This window comes from Artemia franciscana, chromosome 16, assembly GCF_032884065.1.
Source record: "Artemia franciscana chromosome 16, ASM3288406v1, whole genome shotgun sequence".
Taxonomy (NCBI): domain Eukaryota; kingdom Metazoa; phylum Arthropoda; class Branchiopoda; order Anostraca; family Artemiidae; genus Artemia; species Artemia franciscana.
This window is the reverse complement of record NC_088878.1, coordinates 19,895,484-19,915,151: the sequence shown is the minus strand read 5'-3', so window position 1 is coordinate 19,915,151 and position 19,668 is coordinate 19,895,484. Positions and strand designations below refer to the sequence as shown.

The following is a 19,668-nucleotide window of genomic DNA, read 5'->3' as shown; positions in this document are numbered from 1 at the left end:
CGGTCAAGATTTAAAATAAGAGCTCTGAGTCACTTAGTCCTTCTAAATATCAAAATTCATTAAGATCCGATCACCCACTCGTAAGTTATAAATACCTAATTTTTTCTAATTTTTCCTCTCCCTTTTGCCCCCCAGATGGTCGAATCTGGGAAAACGACTTTATCAAGTCAAATTGTGCAGCTCCCTGACACGCCTACCAATTTTCATCGCCCTAGCACGTCCAGAATTACCAAACTCGCCAAATCACTGAACCCCTCCCCCCAACTCCCCCAAAGAGAGCGAATCCAGTACGATTCTGTCAATCACGTATCAAGGACATTTGTTTATTCTATCCACCAAGCTTCATCCCGATTCCTACACTCCAAGTGTTTTTCCAAGATTTCCCCTTCCAAATCCCCACAATGTCAAAAGATCTGGTCGGGATTTGAAATAAGAGCTCTGAGACATGAATTCCTTCTAAAAATCAAATTTCATTACGATCCGATCATCTATTCGTAAGATATAAATACTCCAATTTTCATGTTTTCCAAGAATTCCGGTTCCCCTCTCCAACTCCCCCGAATGTCACAGGATCTGGTCGGAATTTTAAATTAGAACTTTAAAGCACAAGATCCTTCTAAATATCAAATTTCATTAAGATCTGGTCACCCTTTCGTAAGTCACAAATACCTCAATTTTCAAAATTACCCCCCCCCCCAATTCCACCAAAGAGAGCAGATCCGGTCCAGTTATGTCAGTCACGTATCTTAGACAGGTTTCTATTCTTCCCATCCAGTTTCATCCTGATCTCACCGCTTTAAGTATTTTCTAAGATTTCCGGTCCCCCCAACTGCCCCCCCCCCCCAATTACGCTTGATCCGGTTGAGATTTAAAATAAGATATCGGAGTTACGAGGTCCTTCTAAATATGAAGTTTAATGAAGATCCGATAACTCCTTCGTAAGTTAAAAATACGTCAATTTTCTTATTTTTCTGAATTACCCCCCCCCCCCCCCGCAATTGAGCGGATCCGTTCCAATTATGTAAATCACGTATGCAAGACTTCTGCTTATTTTTCCAACCAAGTTTCATCACAATCCCTCCAATCTAAGCGTTTCCCATCATTTAGGTCTCCCCACCCCAAACTTCCCTCAATGTCACCAGATCCGGTCAGGATTTAAAATAAGAGCTTTGAGACACGCTATCCTTCTAAAAATCAAATTTCATGGAGATCCAATCACCCGTTCGTAAGTTAAAAATACCTCATTTTTTTCTAATTTTTCAGAATTAACCCCGCCCCCCCCCCCAACTACCCCAAAGAGAGCGGATCCGTTCTGGTTATGTCAATCATGTATCTAGGACTCGTGTTTTTTTTCCACCAAGTTTCATCCCGATCCCTCCACTCTAAGTGTTTTCCAATTTTTAGGTTTCTCCCTCCCAACTCCCCCCTCCCAATGTCACCAGATCCGGTCGGGTTTAAAATAAGAGCTTTGAGCCACGATATCCTTCTAAATTTCAAATTTCATTGAGATCCGATCACCCGTTCGTAAGTTAAAAATACCTCTTTTTTTCAGAAATACCCCCCCCCCCCCCCAAATACCCAAAAGAGAGCGGATCCATTCCGTTTATGTCAATCATCTATCTAGGACTTGTGTATATTTTTCCCACCATGTTTCATCCCGATCCCTCCACTCTAAGTGTTTTCCAAGTTTTAGGTTTCCCCCTCCCAACTCCCCGCCCCCATCACCAGATCCGGTCGGGATTTAAAATAAGAGCTCTAAGGCACGATATCCTCCTAAACATCAAATTTCATTGAGATCCGATCACCCGTTCGTAAGTTGAAAATACCTAATTCTTCTAATTTTTAAGAATTACTCCCCCCCCCCCAAGTACCCCAAAGAGAGCAAATCAGTTCCGATTATGTCAATCATGTATCTGGGACTTGCGCTTATTTTTCTCATCAAGTTTCATCCCGATCCCTCTACTCTAAGTGTTTTCCAAGATTTTAGGTTTCCCCCTCCAACTCCCCCCAATGTCATCAGACCCAGTCGGGATTTAAAATAAGAGCTCTGAGACACAATATCATTCCAAACATCAAATTTTATTAAGATCCAATCACCCGCTCATAAGTTAAAAATACTTCCTTTTTTCTATTTTTTCCGAATTAACCGGCCCCTAGTCCCCCCCCAGATGGTCAAATCGGGAAAACGACTATTGCTAATTTAATCGGGTCCGGTCCCTGATACGCTTGCCAAATTTCATCGTCCTAGCTTACCTGGAAGTGCCTAAAGTAGCAAAACCGGGACTTTAGGTTTTCCCCCTCCAACTCCCCCCAATGTCATCAGATCCGGTCGGGATTTAAAATAAGAGCGCTGAGACACAATATCATTCCAAACATCAAATTTCATTAAGATCCAATCACCCGCTCATAAGTTAAAAATACTTCATTTTTTCTATTTTTTGCGAATTAACCGGGCCCCCACTCCCCCCCAGATGGTCAAATCGGGAAAAAGACTATTTCTAATTTAATTTGGTCTGGTCCCTGATACGCTTGCCAAATTTCATCGTCCTAGCTTACCTGGAAGTGCCTAAAGTAGCAAAACCGGGACCGACAGACCGACAGACAGACAGACCGACAGAATTGGCGACTACTATATGTCACTTGGTTAATACCAAGTGCCATAAAAAGTGAAGGACACAAACGAAAGAATGTAAAGTTTTTACACGTCAAGTGACGGTTTAGCTAATGAATATGCAGTGTATCCTGAATTATATTTTTGGCTTTATTATAAGCGTTTGAGAGCCGTTTAAGAAAAGAAGGAAAATTTGACATTCATATACCTGGGCCACGATACATATATATAACAGTGGCAAAAAGTTTCTTCACAAATGGGACAGATCAAAGCGCACGGAAACGGAAAATTCGTCTGCGTCACAGCAGATGTCTCAGCTGCTAGTTGCTACTGTCATTCAGTTGCTAAAAATTCTCATTGCGCTTGCGCGAAAGCAGAGCCATGGAGAGAGGTCTAGACTGATCTATGCCAAAAATCTTTAATGGAGAGTATTATAAGACTTTTTGCTACTGTTAATACATTTATACTGTTAGCTGGGCAACATAAACATGCGACTGAATCTAACAATGAAAAAGGATCCTCAGAGCTGGCCAAGGAAAAGAAATCTTTGGGTATTTTAGAATCCCAAGGGTTCTGAATACTTTCATTGTAACCATATCAATATAGTGCTTAAAAGAAAAAATTACATCAAGAACGTTGCGCAAGACATTAACATGGTCATCCTTTAGTGTGCTAATAGAGCCTATGGAAAGTTGCTAAACATTAGAAATCGATAAGAAATGATATGCTTGCAGTTTGGTTTGTAAACAATAATATTAGAAGTAAAAAGCAATAAATACATTTTGTTGCATCTTGATACTATTCTTACTCTATTAAAGTGTATTTTCCCCCATCATGCTGTCGATTCATTCTGCTTGGAATTCACTTATGTTTTCCCAGGGGTACTTTGTATGGATAGGGTGGTCGCATGAACTTCAAAAGGCCAAGCTAGAGTAAAGCCAAGACAGATAGTCTCTGTGACTCAGAGGCGAGGCTGGTATGACTTTTTTAGACTTATATAAAAATAACTCTTTTCACTTCTTCAAAATAGTCTATTATCCTAAGGCAGAACCAAGGCAGATAGAAATGCAGTATGGGTCATTCAGATTGTTCATCAGCTCTGTGAGCCATTTGAAGACACTTGCAGACCAAAAACTGTTTCAAAATTTATGACCGGCAATGTTCACATGACTTGCAGGTGAAACGATGACTTACCTTTTAATACTGTCTGGGCCTAGCCTACTGAGTAATTTCGTTGAAATCTTGGGACGGTGACCAAGATTTAAGGTTGATAGATGAAATATAAGAGTGCTCAGAGGCACTTCTCCTATGGAAAGGGGGATGGTATAGACTTCAGAGGGTGATCGTTAAATTAGAAATTGAAAATTCTTGCACCTTTTTTAAGAGTTAAAGTGACCGGAGGACAACCAACCCCCCTCCTAAGCTCATTTTTCCAAAATGCATCCGATTCAAATTTTGAGATAGCTATTTCTTCAAAACAGTCTGAAGACCAAATACATGTAATTTGGGGTTCGAAAAAACTCGTCACAGCCCCCAGAAGGAGTATTATAAGCTAAGCACTTGCCCATTTGTATAAGAGGTTTTTTATAGGAAAAGGAGAGCATGTTGTATCTTGGATCTCTCAAATGGCTTATGATATTAAGGTGAAAATTCAAAGAAATGTTGAGAGGGATGACATGCAAAATCAACACATACTATGTGCTTGCTGGTTGTCAAAAGGGAATATGCGCAAAATATAATGAAAGGCTGAGGACATTAAGTTGAAACTTTCAGCGCATGTTGATTCGATATTAAAAAGTAAGTTGGAGTTCTCTCTCTCTCTCTCTCTCTCTCTCTCTCTCTCTCTCTCTCTCTCTCTCTCTCTCTCTCTCTCTCTCTCTCTCTCTCTCGAGAAAAATGCAAAATTTCGTGTTTTTTTTCGTAGATATGGGCTTGAAACCTCTACAATAGAGTTCCCTGATATGCTCAAATCGATGGTGTAATTTTCATCATAATCACTCAATTTTTTGTTTTTTTTCTGCTTTGTAACAAATTTTCTCGGGTTCTTAGATTTGGGAATCAATATAAAATTCTATTCTTTTAATGTATTAATTCCTATCAATTTTCTTTTTAAATTTCTGGTTGCAATAAGCACGAGTTACCCTTAACTTTCAATTCGTTACAACAATCTGTATAATGTCTAAAAAATAGATATAAAACCCAATATTTCCAAATAAAGTTCAATAAAATAGTTCCTAGTAAAACTTATCTCCTCTGTCCTAGAAATTCTCTGATGACACTCAAGATGCCCCCCCCTCTCTATGTTAAGTACTGGTAAACAATATGAAAATAATCTTTTATGTCACAAAGAAAGCCTTTTTCTGCAATAACAATAAATTTGTCACCCCCCTGAGCGCTTATATCCAGGTTTAATAAAAATAAAGAGACATTAAAGATTAATTAGTACCTCCTCTCATCCCACCAGCCACCCTCCACTGACCCTCTTTTATACTCATTTAATGAATTCCGGGTATTTAGATGCTAGCCAGTAAACACTCGAGAATTCAGATCTACATGTTCAGATTTAAACAACTGAGACGCGTGGAAGACAAATAGGATATATAAAATTTCGGCTGTATTTTTGCACATTAGGGGGGGGGGTATTTATAGCAAGGCTGCGTGTAAAATATAATCTAACCGAAACACAAACTAAATACGTTTTCACTGAGCCGAAGCTAATTGTTTCTGTATGCAAACAGTTATAGACCAGTTATTGTCTGATTTAATGTATCAAAATTCTCGAGTATGTACTGGCTAACAGATAAGTACCAAACCGATAGAAAATATGGACGTAGAAATGCCAACGCACTGACCCGTTGGCCCTCCTCAATAATGACAGTTGAGCAGTTCACTGTATATAATTTTGTCAACGTTAAATCAAGCTTTAAAACAAATGTGTCTATTAACCGTAGATTTTGCATGAAATGGTGACGTTTTAAAAAGAATGCGCTACTGTACCGTATTACTGCCTTTTAAACCGGGAAATTTAATATGCAGCTTTTAGATAATTAGAAATCAATTGGCTATCTTCGAATTTTCGATCGATTACAATTTGTCCCTCTTTGGGGAAAAATTGCAGTTCTGTGTCGTAAAATGGCAGAAAACGCCGCTTTACTTTGGTACAATCTTTTTGGCTACTTAAAAGCAGCTCTAGAACTCTTAATTTTCTTGTGAATGAGCCAGCTCCCAATTCTCTAGGATTATTGGTTTGATACAACCACTCCTGGAAATAAGATTAATAAACACGTACCTATTATTTTCCTTCTAAAAAAAAAACAAACAATAATAGTAGTAACTTCTACCTTTTCTAGATGGCAGCTTGAACATATTCGGGCAAAAGTTCTCTAGCTCGTAGTTTTTGATGAATTTTACGAAAGAATTGAAGTCATCGTATAAAGGTGGTTCTTTTGATGTAAATATTGTTACCAAAACTCCTTTTTCGAGTTTTGATTAATATTAGCCAACGTCGCTCCATACTTACGCTTCGTTACCACGAACTGTTCGATATCAAGAGAAGGGGATACTCGTTACTAAATCATACTGAGGGTGTTTTGTTTAACTTATCTAGACATACTACTTTCACTTTGCTGGCTGGTTTCTTATGCAAGCCAGTCATCACAATTTATGTAAATATATTTCCAATCTGGTTGCTAATTAGGCCGTCTGTTTATGTGCTACTTTCTACACGGATTCTTGGTTTTCCCGCTATTTACTTTTCTCTACTAAAAAAGAGGAAAAATAGAGCTTAATACATGGAATATATACCTTCAAAACATTATAAATATTATATACATATAAATATATATATATATATATATATATATATATATATATACATATATATATATATATATATATATATATATATATATATATATATATATATATATATATATAATGGTAGAGATAAATTTGTGACTATTCAATGTTTGTTTATAACAAGGGAACTTAAGAAAAAAAAACGTGCTTACATTCTATAAGTTGCAGTGTTCTTCACGCCAATGAGTCCGTCCGATATACCTGTGTACTGGGCTTTGGTACATTTTTGACCTTGTTGAAAAAAGGCGAAATATCGAGCATACTCGAACCAATCGCCTAAATACTGAAAAAGATGGTACAATTATTCAGTAATGCTGCATAACTTGCTTAATATATGCATTTTCTTCATTGTTTATGGGAATGTTTATGTTAAGGTCGTTTTTGAAAAAAAATAGTTTATTGTATTAAGGGTTAAAAAGTTTACTTATGTGTTTCAGGAGTCTTAATAGAAAGAAACTTTTTAAATTTTGCTATATATTTTATGTTTTAGTTCAATATTTATTTTAAAAAAGTGTTTTCGGAAGACGAAGGTTTTCCGAGAAGAGTGAAGAGCCGTAACAAAAGTTCTATAGCATTTTCAACTTAAAACGAATAAAAATTACTATCAATAGATAAATTGAAACCCAAATTGAAAAAAAATTGAAATAAATAATCTTGTTAAAAAAAAACAGATATAGATGAATAAGTAAAACATAAAATAAGTAGAATTGCAATGAAAAATCGAGTCAAAAATAAAACGAACAGAAATTACCGCAAACAGGAGCCTGGCTACTACCCTTTCAGGGAGATTTGGGCTTGGGGAAAAGGCAAAATTAGATCAGGAGTCACTATGCTCTTCTAGGTTGCCAATACAGCATTACTGCGATATTTTGGAACGGCTTGGGGTATGAAGTTAAAAATTGTAAGTACTGTTAAGGAAAAGATGGAGGAAGGTGGGGTAACAGACTTTCTAACTTTATGCTGGGGGAAAGGGGTTAAACAGTTTTTGTGTCTGATCGAAAAACATTTCGCACTACAAGTTTCTATAAGATTGTTAATCCACAAACGGGTAACTAATAAGGTAAATGAAAAGGAACTATCCATTGTCAGGTTATCAAAATGACGCGTCTGCAATAGCTCAGGAAATGCTTGGAGTATCATGCTGAAACTTCCAGGGGGTTTTAAGGAAGAGAGGCAAGCGAACATTGAACTATGACTATGAGTAGTGTAGAAATAAAAGTAAAGAGACTATGCATATCCGGGTTATCAGCATACACTGCAACGTCTCACAGCGGTGATGGGATGGAGTTGAAACTTCTTGGAAGTGCAGGAGAAGGAAGGGGACGCCAAATTAGGTGTGTTTCTGTAAGGGGATTGAGGTTAAATTGAAATTGAAAGGCATTGCATTTTACCTGGTTATCAAAATAGCGTACATGTATTATCTTGGGAATAGCTAGGAAAATCAATTTACAACTTTCAGTGAGTTTTTTTTTTGGGGGGGGGGCAGGCACATAAATCCCAAACTTTTGCTTGGGGGAAGAGCAGGAGAGGAAGAGTATAAAAATTTGTTTCCAACCTGTTCATAATTTTTGGCAATACAAGCAACTGGTGGACAAGAATATAATCCTGGGGAAGTACCGATGTAAACAAAAGAAGCCTTGTTCACCGAGGCTACCAAAATAGTTTATTGGTACTATCAGAGAAAGAGCTTGCGTGAGTTAGAACATTTATTTGGTGCCGGGGGACAAGTGGACCTTAAACTTTGACTTGACAGGAGATGCAGGGGTAAATCGGAAGGAAGTATGTATCCAAGTTATCCAAATAGCATATCTGTGACTTTTCAATAGGTAGAGATCGGGTTTGAAATAAAAGGAGGAATTTTTGGGGCATAAAAAGCCAAATATTTTTCGATCTACCAGCAAGATGAACTTTGGATATATTCACAGTAAAGTCGTGACGTAAATCAAAAGACAGCACATTCACCCTGCCTATCAATACTGTGTATTTTATAATCTTTCAAGAACAAGTAGAGGGATCGGATGAAACTTTCGGGGGGTATTTTGGTAGGGTATGAAGACTCAAAATATCAGGTTTGCGTAGATGTTAAAGTAAATCATGCAATACTATGTAGATCCAGTTTATCAGAAAAGTAAATCTGCAATATCTCAAGAATGGCTTAGAGTATTAAGCTTAATATCCTAGAGAATGTCGAGGGAGATGTTGAACTAACTGAATCAAAAGACATCAATTGCATCCTCATTGTCAAAATGTAGCATCTGCAATGTCTGAGGAACGGCTAAGGGTAATAACTTCAAATTTTCAGGTAATGCTGAGGGTGAAAATAAAGTAAATCAAACGACACTACAGGCATCCAGGCTGTCATAATGGCGCACCTGCAATATCTAAGGAATGGCAAAGAATTAGAGGAATGTTAAATTAAATCAAGAGTCAAAAGTACTTACCTGCTTTACATTTAGGAACGGTTTAAAGTAATAATTCGAAACTTTCAGGGAATGTTGGGCTTTATCAAAGACTCATATATCTCGTCAAACTGGTACATAAAAGTATCAGAGGAACGGCCAATGGTATTAAGCTGAAACTTCCGTGGGATGTCAGGGGGGATAAAGAGCTTAATCAAAAGACACTATGAGGAGACAAGCTGTCAAAATTACATATCTGCAATATCTTAGGAACAGCCAATTGTATTAAAATAGCATTTTCAGGGAATTTTCAGGGGCGTGAAGAAAAATATAAAAAGACACTATGTATATACAGTTTGCCAAAATGGTTGATCTTCAATATCACAGGAACGGCTAATGGCATTAAGTTACAATTTTCAGGGATTGTTGTGGAAGTTTTCTAACTAAATAAAACGACACTATATATATCAAGGTTCCCAAAAAGGCGTATCTGCAACTCAGGAACAGCTAAGTGCATAAAGTTGAAACTTTAGTGTGTATGTAAAAGACACTATGTGGGGAATATCTGCAATATTTTCAGAGTAGAAATGGGTCTTTGAAATAGGAAATTGAAAGTTCTAATTTCCTTTTTAAGAGTCCGAGATCATTGGAAAGTAGCCAATTACGATATTTTTCTTCAAACTAATTGCCCTGGATAAACTCCCATTGATTCCACTCGGAATACAACTAACTAGGAGTAAGACTAACTAACTTTAAGAGGTTACTAACTAGGAGTAAGGAGCATTTGTGTTGTAGCCATCTACTGCTAACAAAATATATAATTTTCTTGGCCCAAAAGAATTATCTCCAAAAGTCCCGAGCAAATCAGACACCTACGATCGAAAAGGCCCCACCACTTTTCCATTATAAAATCTTTGTGCTAACAATGGGCAACTTGCATAATTGATGACTTTTGTCCCAGGAGTTTTGCGCGTCAGTTCATCCCAGGAGATATATTTGTTCAACTTTCTACTATTTTTGATATAATGGTTATCTCAAAATTTTGATTATATGTCTGGGATGGTGGTGCGGGGTGAGTATGAAAAAGTACACAGAAGAGGGGCAAAAAATACGAAATTCCACATTTTTGTAGATAAGAGCTTGAAACTTCAACAGTAGGGTTCTCTGATACGCTGAATGCGATGATGTGATTTTCGTTAAGATTCTATGACTTTTAGGAAGTGTTTCCCCCTATATTCCAAAATGAGGCAAATTTTCTTAGGCTCAAAACTTTCCATGGGTAAGACTAAATTTAATTAAACTTATTTATTTAAAAAAATCATAAAAATCCGATTGTTTTGATGTATGCATTAGTATCACAATTTGTTTATAAAATTACGATATTTCAGAAGACCGATCACGGGTGTGTGTTTATTTGTTTTTTTTCCCAGGGATGATCGTATCGACCAAGTGGTGCTAGAATGTCACAAGGGGGTTCATTCTAACGGAAATTAAAAGTTCTAGTGTCCTTTTTAAGTGACCGAAAAAATTGGAGGGCACCTAGGCCCCCTTTCACGCTCATTTTTTCCCAAAGTCAACGGATAAAAATTTGAGATAGCCATTTTGTTCAACAGAGTCAAAAAACCTAATAACAATGCCTTTAGGGACGACTTACTCCCTCACTGTCCAAGGGGGAGGGACTAAAAGTTACAAAATTTGACCAGTGATTAGCGTAAAGAGTGGGGCGTTGAGGAGAGAAAAGCTCCTTTAATATACGAGCAATTTCTGTTCGTTTAAAGTTTCAATGTCTCTCCTTACTTTCAGTTAAAAAACTTGTTTTTTTTTCATGAATTGAACCCAAAACGAACAGAAAACTCAAATAATATTCTCAAGTAAGGAAAATCTTATTTTCCGGGGAGTGGGGGTATTCTCTGCGGGGGGTGTTTTTCAAGAGGGTATTTTCCGGGGGTATTTTTCCACGGGGTGGGAGGTATTTTCCACAGGGGAATATTTTCCTCTGGGGTATTTTCCGTGGGGGGGGGGGGTAAACGCCAAGGGGTACACGCCTAGAGTCATTTTCTTTCTTTCTTATGGCGGTCATTGCTAAATTGCCTTGCGGTTTTAGCACACAAAAGTAAACACAGACTAATTGCTATGAGCCCCCTTCCCCAAGCCCCTAGTATTCTGCATCAGAGTTGAAACTTATAAAAGAATATAGGGGTCAAGTAAAAAGAGGGAGGTTCTTTGTGCCTGGTCCTCTGCCTCCCCTTCAGCTGAAATATCTAGGTTTTCCCGATTTTTCTCATTTTTGTGTGCTATATTTGTTTTAGATGGTTTTATTCATCGTGGGTCCCTCCATAGTAAATTATTTTGTAGTTGGCAAGTAAGGATTTCTGTATATCTTAAATTTGAGCTTTGGAGGGTTTTCTTTTCCTTTTTTCAATTGACTCCAGTGATGTGCTAACAAACATCTTTTCTAATTCAGAAGTTTTAGGAGCCTCTGTAATGAGTTCTGACCATATTATCATTTCCTGGAAGTTTGGAGAGCTTTCAAACAGATCGCACTGGTGGCAATTTAATTTCAATTTATTAAAAAAAAACACATAACACCAATAATAATAAAGATCCTAGAAGCGAACTTGTTAAAGACCAAAACAACAACAAAAAATTGAAAATGAAGAAGAGAGAAAAAAAAAGAAAACATGGGTAATTAAAGCAAATTGAATAAACATTTAGAGAAATATAATATCAAAATTTTAGTACATTATTATATAGCATCCGAAAACTTATTGATAGCTCGACACTGGAGGGTATTGGAGGGCATTCGTAATCTTTTTCTTTTTGTAACAACGGTTGACGTGCTAATTTTGACCACTGACAGAGACGGCAAGCTGGCCACCCTCCTTAGCTAATTCTATAAAAATATATTATGAGTGATGATATATTTACTAGGATATTGAACTTGGTCGGACTTAAACTTTACGAGTATACCATAACATAACTTGTGCAATTTATTCACATGTTAAAACCCCAGAATCAAACAATATTTGTTCATCTCCAGGTGCTATTGAACAGCTGCATTTGCCCCACCTTATATTTTCTAAGCACCGTGGAAAAAGAAGCAACCCTAATAGCTTCTGTGTCCAATTTAAAATGAGACCCATAGTTAAGGTTTTAAAGCTTTTACGTAGGGAATAAACTATAAATGGAAACAAGATACCATCAGAATTTTAAGCATCTCATTTGAAATGAATAGTTGCATGCAATATATGGTAAAGGTTTATAAATTTCTATATATTGCAGTAGAAATTGATCTTCTATAGGCATTTTGAAATTAGTCATTAAACACCGAAATCAGTCGTATTTTTGCATCTCTCAGAGATAATTTTCGCATCCGCTCCCCACTTTATAATCTCCTCACTTTGTAATCGGTGATATCGAATTAATGTTGGCCGATGGAGCCAATGATATCAATTTTGAAAATTCATATTTTCAATACAGCAAAAATGTTGCCATTAATTTGAATAACAGAATCAAACAGTTCGTGGTGACAAACTGTAAGTAAGGAACGAGTCGAACCAATAGTAACCGAAACTTTAAAAATGGAATTTTAGTAACAATAGATACATAAGAAAATTGGCTTTTTATGTTTATTCTAAATACAAAATGCTAATTAAGTTTAATGTTACCATTCAAAAACTACGAACCTGAGGAGAATTGCCAGATTTTTAAAAAAGGGAGAAAACTGCCCCACAAAATCAAGTAACCTTAACAAAAATCACGACATTAAATTCAGCATATTAGTTAACCCTACGGTAGGGGGTTCTTTTTTAAGGTGTGATTGTATCGAACCAATGGTCTTAAAAACCCGCATATAGCTCATTTGAACGAAAATAAAAAGTTCCGGTCCCCTTTTGAAGCGCCCAAAAAGATTAGAGGGCACCTAGCCCACATCCCAGGTCCATTTTCCCCCAGACGTCTGATCGAAACTTTAAGATAGCAATTTAGTTTAGCTTAGTCGAAAGGTTCATTAACTATGCTTCTGGTAATGGTATGACCCTTCATTGTCCCTTGGGAAAGGGCTTTGAGTTACACAATTTACCCAATACTTGAAGAATTGTTCAAGTATAGTATTTGTTGTTGGAAAATATACAGAAATTTTTTGGGACAACTTTCAGTGGGAAACGGGGATTTTCGACGGGGAGAATTTTTCATGGGAAGGAAAGTTTCTGGGGACGTTTTTCAGGAGAAATCTTACATAGCAGGGGGAGGGAAGGGGATTTCCTGGCATGATTCAGCCAGAAAATAAATAAAAATCACAAGTCTTTCAACGGAAGTAAGGAGCGGCACTGAAACTCAAAACGAACAGATATTACTCTGTATTTGAGGAGGACTGTACCTTCCTCAGCCTCCTTATCGCTAAAGTTTGACTTTTTGTCCAGATTCTTTAGAAAAGACTTTTCGAAAACTTTCATTTTGAATAAGAAGTATTTTTAAAAAGCTTTAAGGTTTTAGCGTAAACAGCAAGGGTTGAGGAAGAGGCAACCCGCCTCATATGCAATTTTTTTTTTCATTTAAGTTTTAATGTTGCTCCTTAGTTTCAGTTGAAAAATCCTGTTTTGTTTTTGTATTAAATTGAACCGCGAAATAACAAAATTTATTATTTACGAGACTAATTAACATTGTTACACATGGTTTTCATAATTGTTTTACACCCAATCTTGCACCTCTTAAAATATAATACAGATTATTTATTTTATTGTTAATATCTGAAAGTCTAGATAGGCAAATATGCGTGGAGAGACAGAACCTTGAACAAGTTATTACGCACCCCAAACCTCAAGAGTTTGTGGGAATTTCCCTATAATTTTATATATTTTCCGTAATATTTACTATTTTTGGCATTTTTTTCAAATTATCCACCCCTTTCCCCAAATTATACCCACTCTATTTCCAGCAACAAATGATTGCGTACAAACCTGATACTGATATGCTTTTGATTAGAAAAAAAGTCAGACTTCTGATCCTCCCCAATTTGGTTGCTTCAATGATATAGATCCTTAATAGCAATGTATACATCAAAATAGCCATTTTTTTTATTCTGATTCAAGACATACGAGATTAATTAAGTTTAATGTTACCCATCAGAAGCTACGAGCCTAAAAAAAATTTACTGATTTTCAAAAACGGGGAAACATCCCCAAATGTCAAGAAATCTTATTGCAAATCGCACCATCATATTTGGCATATCAGTGAGCCCTCCTGTAGGGGTTTCATGCCCCCATTTGCAATAACGCCATAAGAAAGTACTTTTTTGCCAGAAGAAAGATTCCGGATGCGTGTTTATTTTTTCTTTTTTCTTTGTTCTTCCCATGGGTGATCGCATCGAGCCAATAGTCCTAGATAATTGGAAGAGAGCTTATCCAAAGGAAAATTAAAAGTTCTATTGCTCTTTTAAGCAACCAAAATTTGAGGGCAACTAGCCCCCTCTCAAAGCTTTTCCCCCAAAGTCGCCCAACAAAAATTATGAGATAGCCATTCTGTCCAACATACTTTAAAGGTCCAGTAACTATGCCTTTGGGGATAATATGACCACCCACAGCTCCCGGGGAAGGGCTGTACAAGTTATGAAATTTGTCCATTGTTTACATACTGTATTTGTTTTTGGGAAGCATACTGATAATTTCATGGGGGCTCTCGGGATTGATTTTCCAAGGGAAAAATTTTCCATTGGGAGGGAAGTTTCTAGGGTGAATTTTTCAGGGGAAATTTTTACATGGAAGAATTTGACAATTTTCACATACGAAATTTGTTCTATTTGTCTTACTTTCTCGTCGGCGATTCCATTCTAAATTTGAAGATTTTCTGAAGAAACTGTCCGGGATAAATTTTCAGCTAGAATTACGCCCCGCTCTTTACGCTAAAGTTTGACTTTTTCTCTCAATTCTAATTTTAAAAAATTTAGCGTAAAGAGCGGGGCGTTGAGAAGGGAACAGCCCCTTTCATACACGGAGTAATTTCTGTTTGTTTTGAGTTTTAATGTTGCTCCTTATTTTCAGTTTAAAAAAAAGTTTTTTTTATTTAATTTATGGACGTTTTTGAACTAATGCATGTTTGATTTTGGCTCTCCCCACATAAATTTATGAAAATAAAATTTGTATATTAATTTTTTTGGCTAAATGGCTTTCTCTTAGTTTGGATCAGACGATTTTGAGAAATAAGGGGTGGGGAAGGAGGCCTAGTTGCCCTCCAATTTTTATGTTACTTAAAAAGGCAACGAGAACTTTTAATTTTTAACGAACGTTTTTATTAGTAAAAAACATACGTAATTTAAGAATTAACTTACGTAACAAACTTCTATATTCTCATATTTTTATTATGTGTATGAGGGGGTTTGTCCCTCGTTAATACCTCGCTCTTTACACTAAAGCTTAAGTTTTGTCTCAATTCTTTAAGAATGACTCCTGAATCAGAAAGGCGGTAGAATAAATAGTTGAAATTACTAAAAATACTTTAGCATAAACAGCGAGGTACTTAGGAGGAGAAGAATCCCTCATATGCGTACTTATCTCTGTTCGTTTTAAGTTTTAATGCTACTCCTTACTTTCAATTGAAAAAAACTCTTTCATGTTTATTTTTCCATTGTTTTTTTTTTATAGCAATGCTAGAAAATCCTGTGGCCTTTTCATTGAATTTCTCTTCCCCCATGACATATTCCTCCAAGGAAAGATCCTCCCACATAGCCCCCTCCCCTCAAACCCCCCCAAACCCAAAAAATCCCCCCGAAAACGTCTGTACACTTCCCACTAACCATTACTGCATGTAAACACTGGTCAAAGTTTGTAATTTGCAGCCCCTCCCCGGGGACTGTGGGGAAGTAAGTCATCCCCTAAGACATATTTATTATGGTCTTCAACTATGTTGAACCAAATGGCTATCTCAAAATTTTGATCCGTTGACTTTGGGAGAAAAATGAGCGTGGGAGGGCGCCTAGGTGCCCTCCAATTTTTTCGGTCACTCAAAACGGGCACTACAACTTTTCATTTCCGTTAGAATGAGCCCTCTTGTGACATTTTAGGACCACTTGGTCGATACGATGACCCCTGGGAAAAAAAAACACGCACCCGTGACCTGTCTTCTAGCAAAAAAAAACACAAAATTCCATATTTTGTAGATAGGAGCTTGAAATTAAAAAAAAAAGGGTTCTCCGATACGCTGAATGCGGTGGTGTGATTTTCGTTAAGATGCTATGACTTTTAGGGGGTGTTTACCCCTGGTTTCCAAAATAAGGCAAATTTTTTCAGACTCGTAACTTTTGATGACACAGACTAAATTTGATGAAACTTATATATTTAAAATCAGCATGAAAATCCATTTCTTTTGATGTATCTTTTAGTATCAGAATTCCGTTTTTTAGAGTTTCGTTTACTATTGAGCCGAGTCGCTCCTTATTACAGTTCGTTACCACGAACTGTTTGATTTTGAAATCTTGTAATATTCAACAATGCCAGGGAAGAATCATGGCCAACATTTTAAATAGTGACCTCAATGGAAGGAGCTGCGTCTTAAAAGTTAACAATTATTAAATTTTTCAAACACAAAATAGTTAGGTGTAAAATTGCTTGTGATGATTACATAACACGAACTAATTTTGGAGAGAAGGAGTTGATTGTAAATAAGGGAATTATATAAAAATATGAGTAAGCTATGACAATCTCTATCTTCAGAGAAGGTCTGACCTAAAGGAACATCCCTTCTACTTTGTATTTATTAGAGTTGAACGAAAAAAAAAACAGAAAAAAAGAATTACTCTAAATTTTCCCAAACCACTGTATTTTAACGACAAAGAACCACTCTATGCTTCATTTTTGTCACAACTGAATTTTATATCGGTTAAATTGTGTGTAAAATTATATGACATACACTTGAACATGACTCCTTTAAATGACATAAACTTGATCCTAAAAAAAAGAAGGTTAACATCCTCCCCCTACAGGAGCAGGGCTGATATCTTATTTGGAAGATTGGGGGAACTGTCTATACATATTCTTCTCCACAATCGTTTTATAACTAAAAGACAAACATTTTTTTCTAATTTTTACAATTTCAGGGCACACGAGATCCCAAACCTAAGAGCCTCGACTCTGTCTGTCTAAACAATTAGGGGTGTAAAATAGTGTTGTCAATATAAAAAGAAAGATAAAACTCACTTGTGTGGCGTTAAAATCGCTCTTAGTTGAGACATCAGGACACTTTCCCCAAAATGAAACTTGGCAAAATACAGAACTAAAACAAAAGCTTAAAGCCCAAATCAGTGGCTTAACTACCATTTTTAGAATAGAACCAAAGCAAACTCTGCGGGTTCTTGTCGGGTACGTAAAGCAATGCCGAAAGGGACAAAGACAGGCGTCTTGATGATTTTAATGAGTTATCTGTCAGTTTAATGGAATTAACAATTAAGTGACCCCAGAAGAAGGAACTTTGTCACCCCTTCTTGAATTAATTAAGGCATCTATCGTCAGGTACTCAAAGGACCAGGAAGAAGATCTCTCAAGTTTATCCCCGAAATAAAATGTGAATTGTTTGTCTCTAAATCACCTTTTTGTTTGACTTACCAAACTTGCCCTAATACAAATAATTTCCTAGGTGCTATGCCGTCAAACATCTTCCGACAAGCAAATGATCAGAAAAAAATTGTGAAAATGAAAAGTAATAAATTTCTTCTTGAGACCTGGACATAGAAATATTTTTTTGATTTTGATAAATTCTTTGTATCTGAGGATAAAAAATAATAGTAATCATATTTTGTGTTAATCAGCTTGATCCTATGCCTCCCCCCTGTAGAAAAGTATGCAAATGTATACTATTGGCCTTTATAAGGCAATAAAGTGGATAACATCTCTTGTGTCTGTTTGGACATATTTATAAAACAAAATCTTAATCTTCGTGAAATATCTTGAATCTATTTTGCATAGACTACTTGCATCTTTAGCAACGAATGCGCCAACGTGGGGAAATACTATCTCTCAAACTGAAAAGATCAGTACAGCCATGGAAAAACCCTACAAACAGATAAATACGCATTCGTGATCATCCTTCTCAGATAAGATGCAAAATTTCATATTTTTGTTGATATTAGCTTGAATCTTCAACATAGAGGCCTCTCTTATATATGTTGAATTTGATGATGTAATCATGGCTGCAGAGGTAGCCGCAACCTGGTAAGGAACGAACCTCGGCCCATAGTAACCAAAAACTAAAAGCGTTTAAAAAAGAAACTGTCAATGAGAAAAAAAATTGCCATTTCTACCTGGCCTAGGAATGATAACCACTTCCTAAATTAATCTTCAAAGTAAAGTGTTATTTTTAAAACAAATTTATGGGAATTAAAAAAAAAGCCATAAAACTTCTAAAATATGGCGTTGGATCGAAACAAAAAAGTACAATTTTGTAATTGCCATGGCGAAAAACACTTTTCAGGGAATTTATACTTCCCTGGCTTGGACAACAAGTAAAATCACTTTTTTTGCGTTGATAGCTCAATCTAATGCCATTCGTAAGTGTCAAAGCTTGATATTTAAAATCAAATCAATTTTTTTTTAACAAAAAACTCCAACTTCATATAAAGGATGATGAACACCATTATAATCGTAGGTTACAACCATAAATTACGTTTAAGTGATGTTTTCATTAAAATCCCTCGGCTTTATTTCATAAATAGAACACATTTTCTCGGAATTATAAGTTTTGTTAGGTAACTTTAAGCTTATTGAATATTGTACATTCTGAATTGGTATGAAAATTAAGTTCTTTTAATGTATATATTGCAATCAAAACCCCTTTCTTATAGTTTTGCTCACCATTAGCACGAGTCGCCCCTTACAGCTCTTTTCCAGGAAATGTTTAATGCATACAAATTTGAACACAAAACTCAAGATTTCCGTTCAAAACCCTCCTAGTTCAACTTCAAGACCCTCCTAGAAAATTTTCTGGTGACACTCAAGATTCACCTCGTCTTGGCCTATCAACCTTTTGTGTCGGTAAGCATACGAACGTAATCTTCTATATCACAAAGAAAATTTTTTCTGCAACAAGAAAGAAACTTTTACCCCACAGCACGTTTATCAAGGCTGAATTCAAATAAAGGGGGATTAGGGATTAAATCATACCCCCCTTAGGACCCTCTTCTACATTTAGGCTCACAGAGAGTTATAAAATTCGGGTGTAAAAATACACTTTTTGAGACGTCAGGCATATTCCCCCACCTGCCCAATGACCCACCGACCCTCATTTATATTAGCTGAAGCGCAATTATACTTCACCGTACACCATTGTATCAAATACCCTATGCATCAACTTAGTTAAATGAGGATTTAAAATAAATATCTATATTTACCATTTATTTTGTATGAACTACCTGACTTTTCGTGAACAAATGCACCACTGCGCGGCATTATAGCCATTGCAACTGGGATATTCAATTTATAGCTTCTCAATTATTGTAAACCGTCCTTTGATTTTATGGAACGACGCGTTCGATACGATTATTCCTGTGGAAAAAGTTAAGCAAACACGTATTTGCGATCTTCTTTCTCAAAAACAGATTGACAAAAATATTTATATATTTGGAATCACCGTAATATTCTATTCTTTTGATGTTTATATTGTTATCAAGTCTCCTTTTTTTAGTATTACGGTTACTATTAGCCCAGATCGCCACTCACTTACAATTCGTTACCACAGACTGTTTGAAGTCGATTATAATCAGGTAGCTAGACTCTGAAAACATAGCTACTCTTCGGCGATGAAAGGCAGTTATCT

At 36.3% G+C, this 19,668-nt stretch overlaps 1 protein-coding gene across 1 annotated transcript in view; it reads right to left on the bottom strand.

Annotated features, from left to right (window-relative positions):
* Positions 1-17,217, bottom strand: part of LOC136037185 (apolipoprotein D-like) — a 50,420-nt gene extending 33,203 nt beyond the window's left edge. The window contains exons 1-2 of the mRNA XM_065719742.1: positions 17,058-17,217; positions 6,622-6,752 (exon numbers count right to left, since the gene is read on the bottom strand). Coding sequence (XP_065575814.1) covers positions 6,622-6,752; positions 17,058-17,177 — 251 coding nt within the window. The 5' untranslated portion in view covers positions 17,178-17,217. The remainder of the gene's footprint in view (positions 1-6,621; positions 6,753-17,057) is intronic.
* Between the last annotated feature and the right edge of the window lie 2,451 nt (positions 17,218-19,668).